General features: G+C 40.9%; 1 protein-coding gene across 5 annotated transcripts in view; it reads right to left on the bottom strand.

Annotated features, from left to right (window-relative positions):
• sorcs3a (sortilin related VPS10 domain containing receptor 3a) overlaps positions 1–24373 on the bottom strand; it is a 300196-nt gene that overhangs the window by 134509 nt on the left and 141314 nt on the right. For all 5 annotated transcript variants that reach the window (XM_077570516.1, XM_077570517.1, XM_077570515.1 and 2 more), the window contains one exon: positions 2182–2281. In XM_077570516.1, the coding sequence (XP_077426642.1) occupies positions 2182–2281 (100 nt within the window). The remainder of the gene's footprint in view (positions 1–2181; positions 2282–24373) is intronic.

Raw genomic sequence — 24373 nt, 5'->3', positions numbered from 1 at the left:
ATTAATTAATTAATTAAATTTAATCCTGCTCTTTCGAGCAAACATTGGGTACACTACAAGCCACTGCTCCTCTGTATCGAGAGGAGCCAGATGAGGTGGCTAGGGCATCTAGTTAGCATGACCCAGGATAACCCAGGACATGCTGGAGAGATCTCCCGGCTGGCTTGGGAATGCTTTGAGATCCCCCCCAAATAGGCTGGATAAAGTAGCTGAGGTGAGAGAAGTCTAGGTTTTCCTACTAAAGCTGTTGCTCCCACCAAGAAAATGGCAGGATAGCTGAATAATTAGTTGTACGTAGTACATTACAATAGTACAGATGGTAGAATTTACCTAACCAAATTATAGTATTGCATCATCATCAGAAACAGGAACACCAATCCCATGTTCATCTTTTTTTATTTTTTTTATCAATAATACAATTAGGCTTCCTCCTAACTATAATTCTATTTATTAGTTTCAGTTTATTTGGGGTCATACTGACAGCTACAGTACTTTTGGGCAATAAACAAAGGCAACTGCATTGCAGTGCATTGCATGACACGTCTCTGCAGCATCGCGTGGACATCGGGGACAGTGCCTCTGGATTGGCAGACCGGGGTGGTTGTTCCCCTTTTTAAGAAGGGGGACCGGAGGGTGTGTTCCAACTTTAAAGGGATCACACTCCTCAGCCTCCCAGGTAAGGTCTATTCAGGGGTGCTGGAGAGGAGGGTCCGTCGGGAGGTCGAAACTCGGATTCAGGAGGAGCAGTGTGGTTTTCGTCCCGGCCGTGGAACAGTGGACCAGCTCTACACCCTCAGCAGGGTCCTCGAGGGTTCGTGGGAGTTCGCCCAACCAGTCCACATGTGCTTTGTGGACTTGGAGAAGGCGTTTGACCGTGTCCCTCGGTCTCCCTCTGTGGGGGGTGCTTCGGGAGTATGGGGTACCGAGCCCCCTGATACGGGCTATTCGGTCCCTGTACGACCGATGTCAGAGTTTGGTCCGCATTGCCGGCAGTAAGTCGAATTTGTTTCCTGTGAGGGTTGGACTCCGCCAAGGTTGCCCTTTGTCACCGATTCTGTTCATAACTTTTATGGACAGAATTTCTAGGCGCAGCCGAGGCGTTGAGGGGGTCCGGTTTGGTGGCCTCAGCATTGCATCTCTGCTTTTTGCAGATGATGTGATGCTTTTGGCTTCTTCAAGCCGTGATCTCCAGCTCTCACTGGAGCGGTTCGCAGCCGAGTGTGAAGCGGTTGGGATGAGGATCAGCACCTCCAAATCCGAGACCATGGTCCTCAGTCGGAAAAGGGTGGAGTCCCCTCTCCGGGTCGGGGATGAGATCCTGCCCCAAGTGGAGGAGTTCAAGTATCTTGGGGTCTTGTTCACGAGTGAGGGTAGGTTAGAGCGGGAGATCGACAGGCGGATCGGTGCAGCGTCTGCAGTGATGCGGACGCTGTATCGGTCCGTTGTAGTGAAGAAGGAGCTGAGCCGAAAGGCAAAGCTCTCGATTTACCGGTCGATCTACATTCCTGCCCTCACCTATGGTCACGAGCTGTGGGTCGTGACCGAAAGAACAAGATCCCGGATACAAGCGGCCAAAATGAGTTTCCTCCGCAGGGTAGCCGGGCTCTCCCTTAGAGATAGGGTGAGAAGCTCGGTCATCCGGGAGGGACTCAGCGTCGAGCCGCTACTCCTCCACATTGAGAGAAACCAGTTGAGGTGGCTGGTTCGGATGCCCACTGGACGCCTCCCTGGGGAGGTGTTCCGGGCATGTCCTACCAGCGGGAGGCCCCGGGGATGATCCAGGACACGCTGGAGAGACTACGTCTCTCGGCTGGCCTGGGAACGCCTTGGGATCCCGTCGGAGGAGCTGGCTGAAGTGAACTGAAGTTTAATAATATTTAGTTCCTTAACCAAATTGTTTGTGAAGAAATGCATTCATGAAGTGATGACTTGCAAACATTGCTATTTAGGGAACAATATTGTGCATATTTAATTTTATCTAGATTTTTCAGGCAGATGGTACAACATAAATATTTGATTCCAAAACTTTTGGAGTATCATGCGGATAAAGTTTATTTGTTAATTGCATGAACTTGCAGACAGGTTGTGAAGTTAATCAATGATGATGTTTCAAACATTCATTCTAGTCTTTAGGTAAAGTCTCAAAATAAATAAGGGTTATAAAAACATGCAGCATCTTACCTTTTTCTTGTTGGTTGCACAGACATAAAGGTAACTCAGAACTGTCTTGGATCCAACTTTGTCATTCATTTTCTCATATGTGGAGCCAGAGTCAGATGATCTAAACAGCCAAAAAACAACACCAAAAAAGTGCAGTATTAATAAGATTTAAAAATAAACAAACAAACAAACAAAACAGATGTACTGTATTTTTGCAAGAACTGAATGAAATAGAACAACATCCTGCACAGGAATGAAACATCTGGTAAAAGAAAGGACAAGAAAAGGCTGGAGGATGTTTACCAATAAGGTAGCCAACAGAACGTAACCCTTCAAAAGTGTTTAGGGACCAGCATTGTGAATAATTAATTCCCTCCAAATAGCTGCATCTGAAACAAAATATGACAAGTGTAATAAAATAAAATAAAAACATGTGGGCATTCCGGAATCCAAAGGTTTTAATAATGCAGTAGTGAGAATGAGCCTGTTAGCTAGCCTGGTCCCTCAAGAACAGTGATTCTCAACCACTGTGCCATAGCACATTCAGTGCCCTGAGATATCATCAGGTGTACCACAGGAAACCCATTTCACCTAATTGGTCGAGAAAATGTGTATTTATATACTACAAATAATGTATATTTGTTCACGTATCAAAGTCAACAACATTTTAAGTTCACATACCCCGAGACATAGTGTATGTGTATGAGTATGGCTGTATCTCTGCCAAGTAGTCATGAATGGTCACATATACAGTTTTGATCCCAAGTTTACATACAGGTATGTAAACCTAAGAACAGATCTGTATACCCTGCCAACACACCCATGTGGGTTGGACATGTGCTGGTGAATTGGTCCCCTGTGGGCTGCCCAGCTTAGTCCCAGTTAATTTTGGAATGTGGGCAACCCCAGATGGGCTCAAGGTGGGCCTGATATGGGCTTTAGCTAAAAACCCACAAAGGAAAGGAAAGGGCCGGTAAAATGGGCCCCAACAGGGCTGCCCAGCTGGGTCCCAGTTAAAAGTTGACTCCTAAAAAGGCAAAATTGATGTTATACAGTAAATACATTTAACATGACATCAGCCACTGATTTCTAAGATCCAAATTTTAACAGTCCAGTTTTTGTTGGGAAGTCTCTTCTTTAAATGAAAACGCCATCCATCCATTTACAACCGCTTATCCAGGGTCGGGTCACGGGGTCAGCAGCTTTAAGAGGGAAGCCCAGACTTCCAGCCACTTCAACATACGCCTTCCAGACCCACTTTCTTTTTCAAGAAAGTGGGACTGGAAGGCGTCCATAGACAGCTATTCGTCAACAGACAAAAACAGGCCTCTTCTTCTTCTTCTTCATGGGGGCGCCACAGCGAATCAGTTGCCTTCATCTAACCCTGTACTCTACATCCTCTGCTATCACACCAACTACCTTCTATACACTTTAACTACATCCATAAACTTCCTCTTTGGTCTTTCTCTAGACCTCCTGCCTGACATTTGGAACCTTGGTATCCTTCTGCCAATTTACTCACTATCTCTCCTCTGGACATGTCCAAACCATCTCAGTCTGACCTCTCTGACTTTATCTCCAAAGCCTCTAACATGAGCTGTCCCTCTGATGTACTCATTGCTGATTCTATCTATCCTGGTCACTCCCAAAGAGAAGCTCAGCATCTTCATCTCCACCACCTCCAGCTCTGCCTCCTGTCTTTTCCTCAGGGGCACTGTCTCCAGACCAAACAACATTGCTGGTCTCACTACAGTTTTATAAACTTTTCCTTTCATTTTAACTGAAACTCTTCTATCACACATCACACTTGACACTTTTTTTCCACCCGTTCCAGCCTGCCTGCACACGCTTTTTCACTTCTTTTCCACACTCTCCATTGCTCTGGACTGTTGACCCTAAATACTTAAACTCCTCCACCTTCTTGGTCTCTTCTCCCTGTAACCTCACTCTTCCACTTGGGTCCATCCCATTCACACACAGATACTCCGTCTTGCTATGCCTAACCTTCATTCCCATCCTTTCCAGGGCAAACCTCCACACCTCTAGATTCTCCTCCACCTGTTCCCCACTCTCACGACATATCACAATGTCATCTGCAAACATCATAGACCATATAGATTCCTGTCTAACCTCATTTGCCACCCTGTCCATTACCATAGCAAACAAGAAGGGGCTCAGAGCTGATCCCTGATGTAGTCCCACCTCCACTTTGAACTCCTCTGTCACACCTACAGCACACTTTACCACTGTCTTACAGTCCTCATGCATGTTCTGCACCACTTGAACATATTTCTCTGCTACTCCAGACTTCCTCATACAAAACCACAGTTCTACTCTGGGCACCCTGTTGTAAGCTTTCTCCAGATCTACAAAGACACAATGCAGCTCCTTCTGACCTTCTCTGTACTTCTCTATCAACATCCTCAAAGCAAATACTGCATCTGTGGTACTCTTTTTTTTGGCATGAAACCATACTGCTGCTCACAAATGTTCACCTCTGCCCTCAGTCTCGCTTCAACTACTCTTTCCCATAGGTTCATTGTCTCATTAGCTTTATTCCTCTGTATTTGACACAATTCTGCACGTCTCCCTTGTTCTTAACTCTTTAACCGCCAAAAACGCTAAATAACGTTTAGTAAAATCCTACGGAGGAGCGCCAAAGACGTTAAAAGACGTTCACCAAGTTGTTTTTTTTTGGAGGGGGAAACGGGTGGAGGAAAGCCTTGGCCAGCTGTGCTGAAAGTATCAAGCAGATCTAGTTAGTATAATGACTATTTTTGGCCCCTAGATGGCAGCGATGACTCTCTTTGGACAAGATTGGGTAGGCGTCAGTAGTAGAAGACGTGAGGCGGAGCTAGAGTGTTGAGGGGAGAATGGCTGAGAAAGCGAAAATGGCGACCGGTGGCAAGCAGCTCACGCTTGATCGTTTTTTTCAAAGAAAAGAAGCATCAACCAGTGCTAAAGAGCACATTGATGACAACGATGATGAAGATGGTGAGTCCGAGGTTGACGCCGAAGTTGGAAGCGTTGACGCGGCGGCTAAGATCACGTCATAAAGCCTCACCGGCTAGCGATGCTAACGCCGGAAAACGCGGAGCACAACCGAGCACTTCTGCACAGGCGGACGTTCAATCGGACGACGAAGAGTACCACGATTCCAATGCATATTCATCGGAGGAGTGGGTACAGTCTGATCACGGAGAAGACACTGGTTCTGGACTATGATGCCACCATGAATGGAGGGGATAAGATGGATCAGAACATCTCTTACCACCCGGTATAGGAACTGAAGGACATGAGGAAGCCAGACGTAACACCACCGTAACGTCACCGTATCATCATCCTGAGAGTAGACTTGATGGCAACATGGCCAAACACAGACTGCAGTATATACGTGCTATTCCCCGGAAAAAAAAGGCCGTCAAGAAAGTGTATCGTCTGCACACGAAGGGGCCATCGCAGTGAAACTAATCTGTTGTGCAAATCCTGCTGCGTCCCCTTGCACGCAGGGGAGTGTTACAAAAAGAAAAACTGTATTTGAAACATCCACACAATTGTAAATAGTACCACGGTTGCACACATTTGTAAATAGTTTGCCAAATTGTTTTGTCAAATTGTTACACTGTTGAATGTAAATAAACTTATTTTGCTATCAAAAAACACTTTTTCATTGTTGGTGGTAGTGTTTTACAGAAGTAAAGCACCGTTTAGGTGTTTGTGGCATCATTCATGGAAAAAGAGTGCATGAAATAATATAGTTTCACAAAAAGCTTGATTTCTCCGTATTTTGTTTCAAAACAGAGCATTTGGATGAAACTAACCATTTTCTATTGTTGATTACTAAAAAACGGAATAAGGTAGAAGCAAACTTTTTTTCTGATGAAAGATGAGAGTCCAATCTTTCATTTGGTCATATGTGTGTTTCCATAGTCCAAACACAAAATTTTCTGTGGACCTTGAAAGATCAGTCAAAATGCTTAAATCGGCTGGCACCCATGGCATCCCTTTTCTGAAAACGTCTCTCCCTCCTTATTATCCAACCTAGCATACAAGTCACCGTAAGCCCCTTTGGCCTTTGCCACTTCTACTTTCACCCTACGCTGCATTTCACTGTACTCCTGTCTACTTTCTTCAGTCCTCTGTGTCCCACTTCTTCTTAGCTAACCTCTTTCTCTGGATCCATTTCTGCACCTCCTCATTCCACCACAAAGTCTCCTTATCCCCTTTCCTTACAGATGACACACCAAGGACTGTCCTACCTGTCTCCCTGATCAAATTTGCTGTAGTTGTCCAGTCATCTGGAAGCACCTCCTAACCATCCAAAGCCTGTCTCAACTCCTTCATGAAAATCATACAACAGTCTTCCTTTTTCAGCTTCCACTATTTCATCCTCTGCTCTGCCTTTGCCGTCTTTGTGTTCCTCACCACCAGAGTCATCCTACACCAGAGGTGGGCATCGAGGGCCGAAGTCCTGCAGATTTTGCATGTTGCCCTTCTCCAACACAGCTGATATATGATCAGCTCATCAGCAAGCTCTGCATAAGCCTGATAACGATCCTGTTGATTGGAATGAGCTTGTGTCAGAAGTGAGAAACCTCCAAAACCTGCAGGACTCTGGCCCTCGTGGACCGAGATTGCCCACCTCTATCCTACAAACTACCATCCTATGCTGTCTGTCTACACCAGGGGTGGGCAAACTTTTTGACTTGCGGGCCACAATGGGTTTGAAATTTTGACAGATGGGCCGGACCAGGAGCATTTGAACCTCATAGCACAGTAAACACACACAGATAAATGTACAACCCGATTTACTTATAGTGTGCACTAAGGACTGCGTTTTTCAAATGTGCAAAATCCACTTATTTAAAACAGCTTTTCCAATAGATTCATTTTTATTGTTTTAGCTCAACTTTTGCTGTGTTTTTATGCTTTGTAAAGTGACCTTGGGTGTTCTGAAAGGTGCTGTTTTTAAATGAAATGTATTATTATTATTATGATTATTATAAAATAGCCCTAATCCAGGTAGTACGTTTGCCTCAATAAATATGCGAGATGTGGCATTTACACACTATTTGGCAAAGTGGGAGGAGAAATGTAAATAGATTATAATAGCACATACACTGTGATCTGTCAAACCTGGTGATTGCATCTATTTTTAATAGATTTCAATTCAAGGCGTAAAGTTAAAGAAATCAAGATTTATTGAAAAAAGATGAACACTTTCAACATTCAAAACACATTATTACCCAACGAAATACTCAATGTCAATTATTTCTGCTCCACTGCTGTGCATAAAGGCACACTCAATAAAAAGACGCACTTTCAAACGTATTTTCCATAACAGAACATAAGTAGAAAAACTCACAAATTTCAGTGGGAACAGTGTTGTTGGTCTCCCTTTTTTGCTAGTACATCAAAGTCTGGAGTTAGTTTTGTTGTGGCAATTCTCAGGATAGATCTGAGGTGTTGGTCAGTTAACTTGGATCTGTGACGGCCTTTACTGATGTTCATGATGCTGAACGTCTGCTCACACGCGTAGGTCGAGCCAAACAGCACCAGCATCTTCTGTGCTGTCCTCCGGAGGTTTGGAAACGCGGCTTCGTCCAGTGAGGCATAAAAGTCATTCAGTTTAAGAGACTTGAACTTCTCCTTTGAAGCAGAGTCGGACTGAAGATCGATCAGTTCCAACTGCAGCTCCGGCGGTGCTGTTTCAGGCTCTTGTGACAGGGGACAGGACACCAGCTGAAGTAATGAGGCAATTTGTTTATCCTGGATCCTTTACAGCAGTCCGACGTTTTTTCCTGTTAAATTTGGCGATCCATCCGTGGTGACATTGGAAAGTTTACTCCAAGGAAGCTTCATCCTCTCAATGACAGCGGACACATGTGCATACAAGTCCTCTCCTTGCGTTTTCCCCTTCAGCTACTCCATGCTAAAAAGCTCCTCAGTTATCTCAAAACTGTCGTTTATCCCTCGAATGAAAATTAGGAGCTGAGCAGTGTCTTTTATGTCGTTACTTTCATCAAGTGCCAGTGAATATAATGTAAAGGTCCCCGCCTTTTTATTTAACGTGCTCACTATATCTTCATCAATCAGTTCCACACGGCGAGTCACTGTCCTGCGTGATAAACTGATTTTTTCAAACTTGCCTTTGGTCTCCGGACACAAGAGGCTTGCTGTCTCTACCATGCATTCTTTCAAAAACTCGCCTTCGGAGAAAGGCTTGCTAGCCTTCGCCAATTTGAACGCCAGCAAAAAATATGCCTTGGTACTTGACTCCTGAATTGAAGTTTGTCGATGAAAAAAATTCTGCTGAGCCTGTAAATTAGCCGCCAACCGCTGTGCAGTAGCCTCCCGTTCTTCTTCTCTCATTTTTCCTCAGGCCCACCCACAATAAAAATCCTAAAAAAATTGGTGAAACGCGGCATTGCAGGGACAAAATTAAATTAATGATTTTGAATTTTTTTCTAGCCTTATTGGATAAGTTCGGCGGGCCGGATTGAAAAGCATAATGGGCCGTATTTGGCCCGCGGGCTGGGGTTTGCCCATGTCTGGTCTACACTCTCACCTACCACTACTTTGCAGTCGCTGATCTCCTTTAGATTACACCGTCTACACAAGATGTAGTCCTACCTCCACTCTTGTAGGTCACCCTATGTTTCTGCCTCTTCTGGAAAAAAGTATTCACAACAGCCATTTCCATTCTTTTTTCATAGTCAACCACCATCTGTCCTTCTACGTTCCTCTCCTGGATACCAAACTTGTCATTCACGATAACTCCTACTCCATTTCTCTTCCTATCTACACCATGATAGAATAACTTGAACCCTGCTCCTAAACTTCTAGCTTTACTTCCTTTCCACCTGGTCTTCTGAATACACAATATGTCCACCTTTCTCCTCTGCATCATGTCAACCAGCTCTCTACTTTCTCCTGTCAGAGTTCCAACATTCAAAGTCCTTACTCTCAGTCCTAGACTCTTGGTGTTCCTCTTCTCTTTACTCCTACAAATACACCTCCCTCCTTTCCTTCTTCAACCAACAGTAGTCCGGTTTCCACCGGCACCTTGTAGGTCAAGAGCACCGATGGCGGTCGTTGTTAACCCGGGCCTCAACCGATCCGGTATGGAAGTCATATATTTGATTCGCATATTTGATTTGGCCAAAGTTTTTACGTTGGATGCCCTTCCTGACACAACCCTCTGTATTTATCCGGACTAGGTAACGGCACAAGAAGACACTGGCTTGTGCCCCCAAGCGGGTACATTTACATGCCGAAAACAGGCCGGCCAATCAAATTTGTCTATTTGCGTGACGTCGTCTTCGTGAACAACTTCACTCTTCAAGTTTTTCCTGCAACACTGACATAAGTCATTCACTACTATCTCTCTTCGACTAGCAGCCATGTTGGATTTTTACTCCGTCTCCGCAAAAAAACAAAACAAAAAAGGACTTCAACAAGTTGCTTTTCTGACGTCACGTCTGCTCTTGGCTTATTGGTTCATTCCACTGTCTGTTAGCTCAGGTTTGCCCCGCCTCAGAAATGCGACTGATAGAGCGGGTGTTCAGACTCACTCTCCGGCAAAGCCGCAAGTGAGTCTGGTTTTCCAGGCTAACTTCAACCAGCTCCTCCGGCGGGATCCCAAGGCGTTCCCAGGACAGCCGAGGGATATAGTCTCTCCAGCGTGTCTCCCCAGGGCCTCCCGCTGGTGGGACAACACCTCTCCAGGGAGGCGTCCAGGAGGCATCCGAACCGGATACCCGAGCCACCTCAACTGGTTCCTCTCAATGCGGAGGAGTAGCGGCTCGACTCTGAGTCCCTCCCCGATGACCAAGCTTCTACTCTAAGGGAGAGCCTGCACATGGCAAACAGGTACTAGGTGAGGGGCCAGACAAAGTACGTCTTAATGATGAACACAAAAAATGGTCTTGCGTTTCCCTTGCCCGGACGCGGGTCACCGGGGCCCCCCTCTAGAGCCAGGCCCGGAGGTGGGTCTTGTTGACAAGCTCCTGGTGACCAGGCCTGCACCCAAGGGGCCCGGCCGGGCACAGCCCGAAGGTAACGTGGGTCCCCCTTGCCATGGGATCACCACCAGTGGGAGTGGCCAAAGGGGTCGGGTGCATAGTGGGCTGGGCGGCAGCCAAGGGCAGGGACCTTTGCTGTCTGATACCCAGCTACAGAAGCTAGCTCTTGGGGCATGGAATTAAGTGAAAATGACTTGCCCAAATTCCTTTTGTTCTATCCACCACGTTGATTCTGCAGCTGCTATTTGATGATTCATTTTTCAACAAGTTGGAGCACTGCCTCAATGACATCTCGTCGTTCAAGCTTATCTGAATAAAAACATGCCTCAGTGCTGAATTGGTAGGACAGGTGCTGCAGACCTCACCCTCTACTCTTGTCCTGCCAGATCCCCGGACCTTACTGTGTATGACTTTTTCTTGTTTGGAGTGGGGGTTGTGTATGTTAAAGACAAAGTTGATGTTCCAACACTTTCAGCAAATATTGATAAAATGAAAGATCAAATAACAGCTGCAATCAACAACACGGTGGACTGCGACATCCTGAGATTTGGGAGGAATTCTCATATCGGCTTGATGTTGTCTGTGCTACTGGTGGTAGCCACATTGAGCACCTGTAAACCATGAAATAAAAACGTCAAGGTATGTATAACACGGATCCAAGCTATAGTTTTCTATTGGTTTTCCTTTTTTGAAATAGCGATATTTGCATTTTAAAGGGAATTAATTTGAATATATAAATAGGGGCTTTTCCACCGCCGTAACTTTTGGAGAACTTTTCAATTTACCTAGGTAAAATTCAGTGTGTGCGTTTTTCCACCAACAACAATTTCCTAGGTGATTAAATTCTCCAGGGGGCATCCGAGTACTATCTCAGCAGCAGGGTCTTGCTGAGCCGGCTGAAACTTTTGAGGGGGCGGGCTGCGCTGACCAAGGCTGATTGGTTGGTAACATTTTGTGGGGGGTTGTTTTTACATGGGCTGGGCTCCCACCATTTACCTGCTTTCTGTAAGTTTGGTTATATTTTGCTGTGCTCATGGAGAAAATGGAACACAAACGCTATGATAAATGGACGGATGAAGAGGTACAGGCTCTTTTGAGCATTTATGCGGAGGACAAAATCCAGCAAGACTTCGAATCTGCCACACGAAATGACAGAGTTTACCAATGTATTGTGACAAAGCTGGCGGAGCTCAACATCATCCACACCTCGAAGCAAGTCCGCGAAAAGTAAAAAAAAAACTGAAACAGGACTTCAAGAGACTGAAAGACCACAACAACAACGTGGAAGCGACACAAAGATAATGCAGTTTGTTCTTCACTACCGCATACATCATCAGATTCATTTGAATTAATTACCGAGAACTACAAGACACTGTGCAAACACAAATCACACATTCCCTGTAGAACTTTTACAACCAAGAACTCCCGTTACCCGGAACTCAAAGATCCTGGGCTTGTTGGTGGAAAAGCAGCTATGATCTCATTTTTCATGTTTTAATTTGATAGATTTTTTGCTGCAGAGAACCCATCCATCCATTTTCCGCTTGATACTCACAAGGTTCGCTGGAGCCTATCCCAGCTGGCTTTGGGAAGTAGGTGGGGTACACCCTGAACTGGTTGCCAGCCAATCGCAGAGAACACATAGACAAACAACCACACTCACAAACACACTTAGGGACAATTTAGACACTTCAATTAACCTGCCATGCATATCTTTCGGAATGTGGGAGGAAAACGGAGAAAATCCATGCAGACACAGGGAGAAAATGCAAACTCCACCCAGGAAGGCCGAAGCCCAAACTCAATCTCAAATCCCCAGCACTGAGAGGCGGACGTGCTAACCAGTTGCTGCAGAGAACCTGAACATACATTTTTTAAAGTAAATCTCAAACTTGCCTTAAATAGAATATTACGACATTTACAGCACAATACTCACAATTCACCCTAAATAAAGGTTTCAATCATGTGCCCAGAAGTTTTTAAATATTGCTTATTATTGAGACAGAATAGTTATAATTAGGGATGTCCGATACCACTTTTCTTTAAACCGATACCGATACTCAAATCCTCAGTACTAACCGATACCAAGTGCCGATACCATTAGTACTTACATTCATATAATACATATAATTTCCCCCCAAAAAAGCAATGACAGATAATTTAGGGGAAAAAATTACATATATATCCCAACTACAGCAAATGTTCTTAAAATTGAATGACATTAATGGCAATTGTATTTTTTCCAATTTGTTTATATAAGTGTTTTTGCATAGAGCATACAATAAAATGTATTAACTCTTTCACTGCCAGACGTTTTCAGAAACGGGTTGTCCCCAGTGCCAGCCGATTTAAGCATTTTGACTGATCTTTCAAGGTCCACAGAAAATGTTGTGTTTGGACTATGGAAACACACATACTACCAAATGAAAGATTGGACTCTCATCTTTCATCAGAAAAAAGTTTGTTTCTACCTTATTCCGTTCTTCAGTAATCAACAATAGAAAATGGTTACTTTCACCGAAATTCTCTGTTTTGAAACAAAAAACGGGGAAAAATAGCTTTTTGTGAAACGATGTTATTTCATGCACTCTAGTGAATTGTACACTTCTTTTTGTCCATGAATGATGCCACAAACACCTAAATAGTGCTTTACTTCTGTAAAACGCTTTCACCAACAATGAAAAAGTGTTTTTTGATTGCAAAATACATTTATTTCCATTCAACAGTGTAACAATTTGACAAAACAAATTCGCAAACTATTTACAAATGTGTGCAACTGTGGTACTACTTAGAATTATGTGGATGTTTCAAATACAGTTTTTCTTTTTGTAACGCTCTCCTGCGTGCAAGGAGACGCCGCTGGACTCGCACAACAGTTTACTTTCACTTTGTCCGTTTCGCGTGCAAACGATACACTTTCTTGACTGCCTTTTTTTCCGGGGAATAAATAGCAAGTAGCAGACTGTACACACTTCTCCGATGAATATGCATTGGACTAGGGGCATTCTTCGTCGTCCGATCGAACGTCCACCTGTGCAGAAGAGCTCGGTTGTGCTGCGCGTTATGACGCCGTCATAGCCGCCGCGCCAGCGGTTCCAATTTCGCCGTCAAGCTCGGATTCACCTTCATCATCATCGATGATGATCATCGTCGTCATCAATGTGCTCTTTTAGCGTTGGTCGATGCCTTTCGTCTTGTAAGTGTAGAGCTGCTTTGCAAACGGGCACCACTTCCTCCTCAGCCATCTAGCTACCCACCCCCGCCCCCACGTCTCCTACTGCCGCGTCAATGCTTTCCATCCACGGAGTCATCACCCTCATCTTCATCATCGATGATGATCATCGTCGTCATCAATGTGCTCTTTTAGCGTTGGTCGATGCTTTTGGTCTTTGAAAAAAACGGCTCGGGCGTGAGCTCCTCGCAACCGGTCGCCATTTTTCCTTTGTTTTCCATTCTGATCTCCTGCTCGACGCTCTAGCTCCGCCTCTACTGACACCCACCCAATCTTGTTAAAAGACAGTCATCGCTGCCCTCTAGGGGCCAAAAATAGTCCTTAGGCACAACAGACCCAATTGAAACTTTCACCACAGATGCGGAAGGATTCCCCCCACCCGTTTCAAAAAAATATATATATAAATTGAATGACGTCTTTTGACGTCATTGGCAGCCCTCCGTAGGTTTTTACTTGACGTCTTTAAACGTCAGTGGCAGTGAAAGAGTTAAAAAAAATTCGATAAAAAAAATCCATGCTTTTAATTTGGAAGGCTGCTCTCTATAATTAGCGTCTGTGCCATAAACGGCACCTTTCTATTTTTAGCATCGCAGCTGGACGACGACGTCTGACCGATCCTGACCAAAAAATGGCCACAAGAGCGGGGGCCGATACCAGTATCGATATCCGTCGTAAGTACTGATACCATGAAATGTGACCTGGTATCTGCTCGATAAAGATACCTGGTATCGGTACTTGTCCATCCCTAGTTATAATCATATACATTACGTGGGGTATATGAGTTTATTGCAAATGCAGCAAATCAAAACTGTAATCCTTTTTATTAAGCTGTTTATTTTACAGAAGAAGTACACAGTTCTTTCACCTCTGAATTTTTCTTCACTGTATATTATATATACACGACTGCCCCTCATTTGTTCCACTTCTTAGTATATGATCTTTTACTGGGTCTCATTGTTTATCACTTTTGTGTGTCTGCTATCAAGATCTTTTCCTGCCTTTGGAATTGATATGTGGTAAAACTCGCTTTTTAGATTAGCTGTCCACTTGAAAGTATTGTGATGAAAGTGAAGAAGATGCCTATTTCAGCTTCGCCCACCCCATTTTTTTTTTACCCAGGCCATACTGCTTGGACTTTGGAATGAGGTTTTGATGAAATTTCAAAACATCACTGATTGAAATTCATCCGTGATTGCCTCAGAGAGAAACTGTTGTTGCTATGATTACAAAGCACAATAATCAGTCAAAGATACTAATTTCTACACTATATTAAAGTGGAGGTATGAGGGAGAGACATTTTACTGACAATATGTCTGATGTAGACTGTGGCCTTTGATGCTCCAGGTTTAGAGGAGGCACAATGCATATTGAAGACTAATTATTAGTACTTTTTTTTTTTTTACCACAAAAATGTGGATTATCATTATAAACTACTACAGGGCATGCCTTTTTTTGTGATGGTTTCTATTTGTTTTGGGATGCTTTCATATATTTATGTAACACAATTTACCAATAAAATCTGTAACAAAAAAAAAACTGTAAACACATAGTATAAGAGTTGATTTGGGGTTAGCCAATTATTTTTTTCTTTCTTTTATTTTTTTATAGATGAACGATGTGCGTGAATGAACAATTCGATAATAAAATGTAAATATCCCCAATTATAGCCAAAAATCCACATCATAAAAATACATATAGCGAAAATCCACTACTAGTCCTCCTCTACAGAATAAACATGGCAATGCAACATGAATAAATATAAAACAAAATACAGACACATACAGCTGAACTATTTAAAAGCAACATCATTACAAATTACAGTACTATTAACCCTACTACATGCATTATTGATGACAAACTTGACTGTCACTTTTTTCTTTCTGTATATTTAAATTAGCCGTATGAGATGGATTTAAGTTTCGTGGGATTGCATTCCACTCGTCCTATCGGAAAAAAAATGACTTAGGTGCATTAAGTTCTATTAACCCGTGTTACAAGTGATCTAAATTTGATAAGGCTATTGAGTAGGAATGGGGATCAGCTGCGACAGATTTTATATACAAGGCAGCAGTCCTTAAAAATAAAAAAGGGGTTTTCCAGCTTGGTAACCTATATTTAGTGAAGGGTCTTGATTTTTTTTAAATCCAGAATTTTAAGCACTTGTTTGTACAAAGGTTTTAGAGCAGTAATATTTGCAGTGGCCCAGATGGGTAGGCAGTAATTCATAGAAGATATTATAAGGGAAATATTTATATTTGTGCAGCTTCTGTCAACACATTTTTAAGATGCCTGAAATTTATGGTTTTGAGAATTGTACTCACTTGGTCAACATGATGTTTAAAAGTGAGATTATTATATTGCCCAAGTATTTATATTCAATTACAATTTGGATTTTCTGTCCAGAAATGAAAACATCAGGCTGTATGTGTGATTTATTAATATTTTTTTTACATAGCAGCTTTGGAAGAGTTAAGTTGTAAATGACAGTTAATCGATCAGTTTCAAATGTTTACCTTTACCGTAACCTTTGTATACTGTGCAGCAGCCTTAGAATGGTCTTTACAAAAATAACCTCATCATCTGCATACATTATGACAGCCAACCCCAATTAGTGGCCCGCTGGCCAGATCCAGCCCGCGAGACCGTTGCCATTCGGGTCACAGGAGCTACAGTACCGTTAGCTTTATGTTATGGTGACAAGCGACAAGCAACTTGCTCGTCGCCAGTAAAGTATTAGTCAATGTTTCTGTCTCAAATCTCCAGTTTTACCATATTAACACCATATTAGCAATCTAAACTGCTAAACTTGTCAACGGAAATAAAAAAAAGAAAGAACAGTACAGTCCTACGCTTGACATCACATATTGTCATCGTAGAACCCCCCCAAAAAAACATGGTTACTATTTGAGGTCGGAGCGAGCACTAAATGCTAAATGCAAAGGTTGCGTTCATTAGCAGAATTTGTCCTTCCTCCACCCAACCAACACACACACACACACTCACACACACTTTACTCGTAATATCAAACAGTTTTAAAAACTTTATGAAACTAGTAACCCCAATTAGTGCTTGGGATTCCTCCCCCATTCCAAAACCATGCATATTAAACATACACAACAAACATAACAGACAATGCACTGGACAATATTTAAAAATGCTGAAAGCAATTTGGCTATTTTTACACAAATTCTCATGTTTTGTAGTTTATTGCTTTATTTGTGTTTACTTTTTACTGGGGGGTAAACTACTTAAGTCAGCATCACTGTTACTGATCTTTAAATGCAGAAATATTGCAGGTTTATGTAGAAATAGAAAATGTATCAGTTATCTTTGCCTGAGTTTACCTTATTTTAATCTCGTATACCAATTGCTGTGATTTTTGTTTCATTGATCAAACTGACTGTCGTATTCTGTTAATCAAAATATTAAAAAGGGGCATTCCAATGTAAATTGATATTGAACTTATATTTGAACTTTCAACTGTGGATTGTTTTCTCCTCTGCCCCTCGACACAGGCTATTATAACTACTACTATACACAGTAACTGCTGCGACAAAAACAACATAAGTAATCATAATGATACTACAACTAAAAAATAGCATAATAGCAGAAACAATGACATCTGCATTATGCACATAAAACAATATTTACTTTTCCAAAAGTAAAAAAAAACAAACACCTCCTGAATTATTTGGCCTGCGACCTGGCAAAATACATAATTTGGCTCTCAGTAAAAACTAATTGGGGAACCTTGCATTATGATCTCACAGGTTTGGTCCACAGATGGTAAATCATTTATATAAAGACAAAACAGAACTGGTGCCAAGATTGAACCTTGAGGTATACCTGTGAAAAGAAACCTTAAATTGAGATTTCGCGTTGTTTTCTTTTTTAACACACTGAGATCAGGTAGTAAGATATGGTTTAAGCCAACTGGAAGTACAGTGAGAAAGTTCTAATTTATCAAATTTAGACTAGAGAAAGTTATGATTAACTGTTAAACAATTTTTTAACATTTAAAAAAAATTGGACCAACCACATCATCTCTGTCCATTAAAGACTTTGGGATCTATTTTTGTGTACTGGTGTATAGTTTGTGAGGGGACAGAGAGAGACAGAATACAACAGTACAGCACAACAAAAGAATAAAACAGGACCATAGCAAAGAAACATGGCATATTACTACTACAACATTACATGAACGTTCTTCCAGTATCTGTGAAAAGGTACACCCTGTGAGGAAGGGATCAAAAGGACAGGAGAGGGTAAGCTGGGACAGGACAAGGTAGTGAGCCAGACATTTTGACTGGTGTGTGGTGTCTAAACACCTGTGGGGACTGTCAAGCATACAAGGGAGAGAAATTAACATTTGATAGAGGCTGTATCATTGTGAGAGGCCCCACATCACCTACAGTAAATCCTATAGATGTGTCTACAAAGACACTTAGCTAAGTAACACTTTCAAACATGTATGTTAGTCCTCATGTTTATTGTCCAGAGTCACTGGAGGATGAGAACAAGTGTACTCTGGCCTACATGCCTTGAGCTGTTCGAAAGACGAAAACATGGTCCAGGACGACAACCCCGTGGGGACCCAGTCAAGAAGACACCACCTAGAATTGTCAAAATTAATTGATTAATCAACAAGTAATCGATTATCAAATTAATTGACAACTACTTTGACTCATTCACTCCCAGCCATTTTCACTGAAGCAACCCCCTTCGCTCCCAGCTGTTTTGCTCGATTTTGACTGATTTTGCAAGGCCCACAGAATATTGTGTTCTATTGCTATAAAAACATGGGACCTGCCAAAAGAAAGGCTAGAGGGGAGTATATTTCGATCTTTTTCCGTTTTATCATTAGAATATATCTAAGTTTCATCATTATTCACAAATCTGTTTAAAACAGTGGGGAAAAGAGCTTTTTGCAAAATGGCCCTAGTTGATCTCTTTTACTCTGATACCACTTGCTGGCCATTTTTGTAATAACTAGAATTGCTTGAAGCATTCTCTTCAGTTCAGAGGCTGCATCAAAGCCTTGTTTTGTATGCTCTAGCAAAAAAAAAAACTATAAAAACATGTAAATACGTCTTTGGTAATATTTGAAATAAAAACATACTTATTTATACGTTCACTGATTTCTGTAGTCCTTTCGAAAGAAGACTGATTATCTTCTGTGTTTAATTAATCAAAATAAGACATTTACAAACATCTCTTTTTACTTTGGAAAACAGTGACCAAACCGGTAACATAGTAAAACATGGTATCCCTGTATACCAACTGATTATCATAGTTCCACTTTTCCATCTAAGTGAATGGAGGGCACTGCATGCCTAGGTGGCGCTATTGAGTGATTTTTTTGCATTTTTCCATTGGATAACATTAATTCCACTTTTCCATCTAAATGAATGGAGGGTACTTTCAGATGACACCTTTCCATATAACTGAACTTGCTTCAAAAGTTCACACCTACCGGGTTCAAGTGTTCTTTTTATTCATTCATCATTCAACTACAATTAATACTTTGTAATGTTCACATAATTTATTTTTCAATTTACTTCATAAGCATTCAGCTTAACATTCAGCTTTCAGCATTCCCACCTAATTTCTGCAGAAATTGCATTTAGTCTAGTTGTACAGTGGTGTAGTATGACATTTTTCTTATGTATCCTACTACTTACTTAGTTATGTATGAAGCTCAGCACATTCCGATAAAGATGATCCTACCCCCTGAAAATGTTTTAAACAGAACACCATAGTCAGTCAAGTTATTTGAGATGTCTGTCCTTAATTGGTGTCATCCACTACAAAGTCACAAAACACACATGATTAAAAACGTCAATATCAGTTTATTTACTTTTGTTCCAGACAGACTAGAATAAAAATTCAGGTGTTTGACTCTGTTGTGGTTAATGTGAGCACAAAATAAATGTAGCAATTGCATGTGCATTTGAAGCAGGAGAGACAAAACAATTAGAACAGAGAGCATTCAATTCATATTCATCAGCATACAAGAGCCGAAAAGCACATGTTTGTTGAACCAAATACAACAGCAAGTCAAATGTCTCTCTTGAACGTCACAGACACGGGAGTCTCCAAAAACATGACAGACAGAATGAGGAAAGACAAACCCTCAGGCAAAATCAAGCCGGAGGACTCTGAAGTCTGGGCACTCGTTGACTGATTTGCTTGAAAAACATTCTCGGCACCACTGAACCGAACACTTACAATACAGCACTAAAAGGTCAGCAGTAGAGATGCTTGATTACATCGCAGACATTTCCACTACAATTGTCTAAATTGCTCCAGTCTTTTGACCTGGGAAGAGACTCTCTGGAATGACAAAGCCAATTTTGTTCCTCAACAAAAGCCTTCTCAATTTTTGCAATTCAAGCAAAAGAGCTAATTGCGCTATCGCAAGGAAACTCAAATGGGTTACATGACAACAGCTCGACCAGGTGTGCGTGTGTGTGTGTGTGTCTGTGTTGGCCTGGGTTATACTTTATGATTTTTAGGTGTATTTATCCAAAGTATCTGTACTGCATCAGTTATCACTAGTGCTGTCACTATCGAATATTTTTCAGAATCGATTAATTGACTTATCAGATTCATTTTAATTTTGCATTAAAGTGTATTACAAAAACATTTCCCCCTAATTACTGTTTATTAACCAGTGATTGGTGGTTATTTCGTATTTCGTATTCGTATAGTGATTTAAAAAAAGAGATTGATGTACTATGTTACCAGTTTGGTCATTGTTTTCCAAACTAAAAACAGATGTTTGCAAAGGTCTTATTTTTATTAAACAGAAGTCAGTCTTCTTTCATCAAGGACTACAGAAATCAGTGAACAATTATTGTTGGTATGATGAAATCAGAGGATTTGGGCAAATTCAGATTAAAAAGTGGCTCCTAACGATTACTTGATGATTAACTCATTTTACTCCCAAAAATGTATAAATATGTTCTGTTTTAAATATTAATGTGCTCCAAAAGACGTATTTATATATTTTTTATGTTTTATTTTTTATGCTAGAGCATACAGAAGGCTTTGATGCAGCCTCTGAACTGAAGAAAATGCATGAAGCAATAGTAGTTATTACAAAAACGGCCAACAGGTGGCAGCAGAGTATAAGAGATCAACCAAGGCCATGTTGAAAACTAGCTGAATTCCCCACAATTTAAAGCAGATTTGTGAATAATGATGAAATTTAGCTATATTCTAATGCTAATTGCTGCAAAAATAATCTAATATTTATTTTGATAGGTTCCATGTTTTTATATTAATAGAACAGAATTGTCTGTGGGCTTTGCAAAATCAGTCAAAATCCAGTAAAACGACCGGGAGCGAAAGGGGTTGCTTCAGTGAAAATGGCTGTGAGTGAATGTGTTAAAATAGTTGTTGATTAATTTGATAATCGATTACTTGTCGATAAATTGCTTAATTTTGACAGCTATAGTTATCGCTAATACCGGCATGAATTTGACCTAGTATCGCTACTGTACTTATATGCTTATCCTAAGGCGACTACCGTTCAATGCACTGATGAAAAATTGACTTAATCATAATTGAATATTACTTTGGAAAATTGCCACACCGAGATCCTGGGGGCAGCATTCACAGCTTTCAATTGGTAAGTATGGAGTCAGTAAAACACATGAGAGTTAAAATTGCTGAAGCAAGGAAATTATAATGGAACCTCCAAAGAGTGAGGACTGCATGCCAAAGTCTGTCTCTCAAAAGATTAAGAAATGTGAGTGTGTGTGTGTGTGTGTGTGTGTGTGTGTGTGTGTGTGTGTGTGTGTGTGTGTGCGCGCGTGCGTGAGTGCGCATGTGTTGTTTTGTTGTATTTGTCTGTGTTAGCAAGAGATAGTGAAAGGAAAATGTTGAAGCAAGTCATGTGTGAAACAAACAAAGACAGCAAGCCATGCTGCTAAAGCTCTGGGAGTTGATCCTGGAATGTAAAACAAAAGATTAAACATAAACACATATGGAGTGGACCACAGGTAAGTGAAAAGATGACAGCAGGTGGGATAAAAAAAAAAAATCTTCCTATCCCTCAGTGCCAACAGGATTTTCTGAATTTTGCCTGAACGCCATAACAATGTGGTGCTACACAAATGTATTGAAGGGGAATGCCCTGAAGGCACAGAAGGGCCCACATTCAAGGCTTTTTCTCAGTGTCAACGTTTGTCATGTATCCACTCACTGCTCCTGTTCTCCAGTCAACCTTGACAGTGACTTGGAAAGTATCTTGCTTCAACTGCTTGACAGGTACCGAGATCCTTTTTCATGAAAAAATTTTTTAAATAAAGTATAAAACTTTAAATATTGCTCCCAGACATAATAACTTTTTCATGAAGTCCAAAAGGACTCTTTATGTTTAAAATCTTATTTGACATTCATCTTCTTTTCACTGTGAACCTCCAACAGTGGCCTGAAACGAATGATATCATGACGAACTCAACCCTCCCTACTCTCTTTTCTGCTCCTTTTCTCAGAGGTGAACAAGCAGCATCCTGTCACAGTCAGACACAGATGATCTTATACTTAGTCAAACTGCTTTGGGACCGGGTTAGTAGAACGTTTAGACTCTGATGTGGAGAAATAAAGTATGGAAATTGATCACGGCAATGGCGAGACTGAGTATCCACTGCACAGTCACAGCATCGACGGGCGGCTACTTTGAGTTCAGAAAAAGTGGGTCATTTGCATTAGTGATAGACCCATATGTTTTTTTTCAAGGGAGATACCGATACCGATTATTAGTAGTCAAGGAGGTCGATAACCGATATTTCAAGCAAATATTCATTTGCAGTAAAAGAGGACATATTACTGTTAAAAAAAAAATCCATTTTAATTTGATACATATAAAGAATTGACATCTTTGTTTAAAAATGCTAACAAAAAGTTGCAGGTGGCTTCCAGGGTCATCAGCACGTGTTAAGCTAAATTAAAAACTAAGCACGTAAATAGTTCCCTAAAGTTTTCTAATGTAAATAAAGTTTTCCAAAATTTCAACATCATTTCTTAATTTTAACATTTTTTTTTATTAAAAAAAAAAAAAAGTGTAGGGATTTCTGAGTGTCATCTTCATTTTTATAAAGTAGACATTTAAATCACACTGAGCAAAAAATGCATGTGAATGTAGCTAATTTGGGGGTTTTGTCAGGGTTCGTAAAAGGTTTCAAAAGTTCTTCGAAGACAGTGAAAAATTGTCTGAATATGTTCAAAATGTCTTTGTTTAAAAATGCCAACAAAAAAATTGTAGGAAACTTAAAGGGTCATCAGCGTGTGTTAAGCTAAATTAAAAACTAAGCACATAAAAAGTTCACTAAAGTTCTCTACTGCAAATAAAGTTTTCCAAAATGTCAACATACTTTCTTAATTTTAACTTTCTATTTTTTTCTTCTTTTTTTTTGTAAAAAGTGTCATCTTATTTTTTATATATAAAATTTTTAATCTCACTGAGCGACAAATGCATGTAAATGTAGCTAATTTGGGGTTTCGTCAGGGTTTGTAAAAAAGTTTAAAAAGTTCGCAGAGAGTGAAAAATTGTTTGAATGTGTTTAAAATGTCTTTGCGATAAGTAAAAACTGTCTGTGAACATCTTACAAATCCTGATGAAAACCTTAATTCACTACCTTCGCAAGCACTCACCGCTCAGTGAGATACCAGCTTTATGGGCCTTCAGGTAAAAAGCCAGATGCCGATATTTGTCAAAATGTCAAATATCGGCACCGCTAATCAGCCTGGCCGATAATCGGTCTATCCATAATTTGTATTTTAAGAAAATACATTGTTTTGAGGCCAGGGAGGTTTGAAAGCAACGTAAAATAAGTCATCTATGTAAAAAAAATAAAAGCATGATCAATACCTCTTCCGTCAGTATCAGCACCAATACGGATACCTGATATCAGTAATCGCTAGGGGTGTAAACGGTTTATGTATTTCGCCCCGAACAGTCTCGGTTCGGAAGCCGCGGTTAGGTGCATACATGACGAATACGTAAGCTCATGCAGTAGTCTGCACTCCAAACCAGGTGACAGTAATCCGCCTGAATCAGTTTGCCAACCAACAGTAAAAACAAACATGAAGAAAAAAGGTGCCGTTTGAAGAGAACAGACATAATAAGTGTTCTGCCCACAGTAAAAGTATTTAAAAAGGTGTTTCATAAAAGGCAAACATTTTTTTCATTTCTGTATTAAAATGTCATAATTCATGTGCATTATTTTGTGCTAAAATGATCACTGTGTTTAAAACTATTTCCATACAGTCAACATTAATTTACCTGTATCTTATTTTGAAGGCGTCATCAGTAACCGCAATGCGTTATGGGTAGTAGAAGCCGCGTTCGGTCGAGACCAGGGTTATTATAGTTTGGGAATTTTCATTTGAGTTAGTTTTTATTTCATTTTGAGTTTAATTTTTTTTAAATTTAGTTAATTTTAATTGGTTTTCAGGTGCTTCTGTTAGTTTTTATTAGTTTTAGTTATTTAGTTATTTAAAGAAAAAGGTTTTAGTTTAGTTTTAGTTAGTTTCAGTATTAGTTTTCGTTTTGTTATTTTGTTTTTTAATGTGTATTACCTGTGCGCAGAGGTGGCAAATCCAGGTCCAGAAAGTAACAACTCTGCCACAGTTTGGCTTTAGCCATTGATGCTTGCTAGCTCTCTAGCAGGTAAACGAGCACCATGGGAGCTAACCAGGGAGCTAGCTATTTTTTTTAATTTTTTTTAATTTTTTTTAATGTGTATTACTTGCTAGCTCCCTAGCAGGTAAACAAGCACCATCTGAGCTAGCTAGCTTTTTTTTTTTTAATGTGTATTACTTGTGCGCAGAGGTGGCAAATCCAGGTCCAGAAAGTAAAAACCTTGCCACAGTTTCACTTTAGCCATTTATGCTAGCTAGCTAGCTAGCTACCTAGCAGGTAAACGTGCATGATGGGAGCTAGCCAGGG

The sequence above is a fragment of the Vanacampus margaritifer genome, chromosome 7 (assembly GCF_051991255.1).
Source record: "Vanacampus margaritifer isolate UIUO_Vmar chromosome 7, RoL_Vmar_1.0, whole genome shotgun sequence".
Classification (NCBI taxonomy): domain Eukaryota; kingdom Metazoa; phylum Chordata; class Actinopteri; order Syngnathiformes; family Syngnathidae; genus Vanacampus; species Vanacampus margaritifer.
The sequence above is the reverse complement of the archived record's forward strand: the minus strand, read 5'-3'. Positions and strand labels throughout refer to the sequence as shown.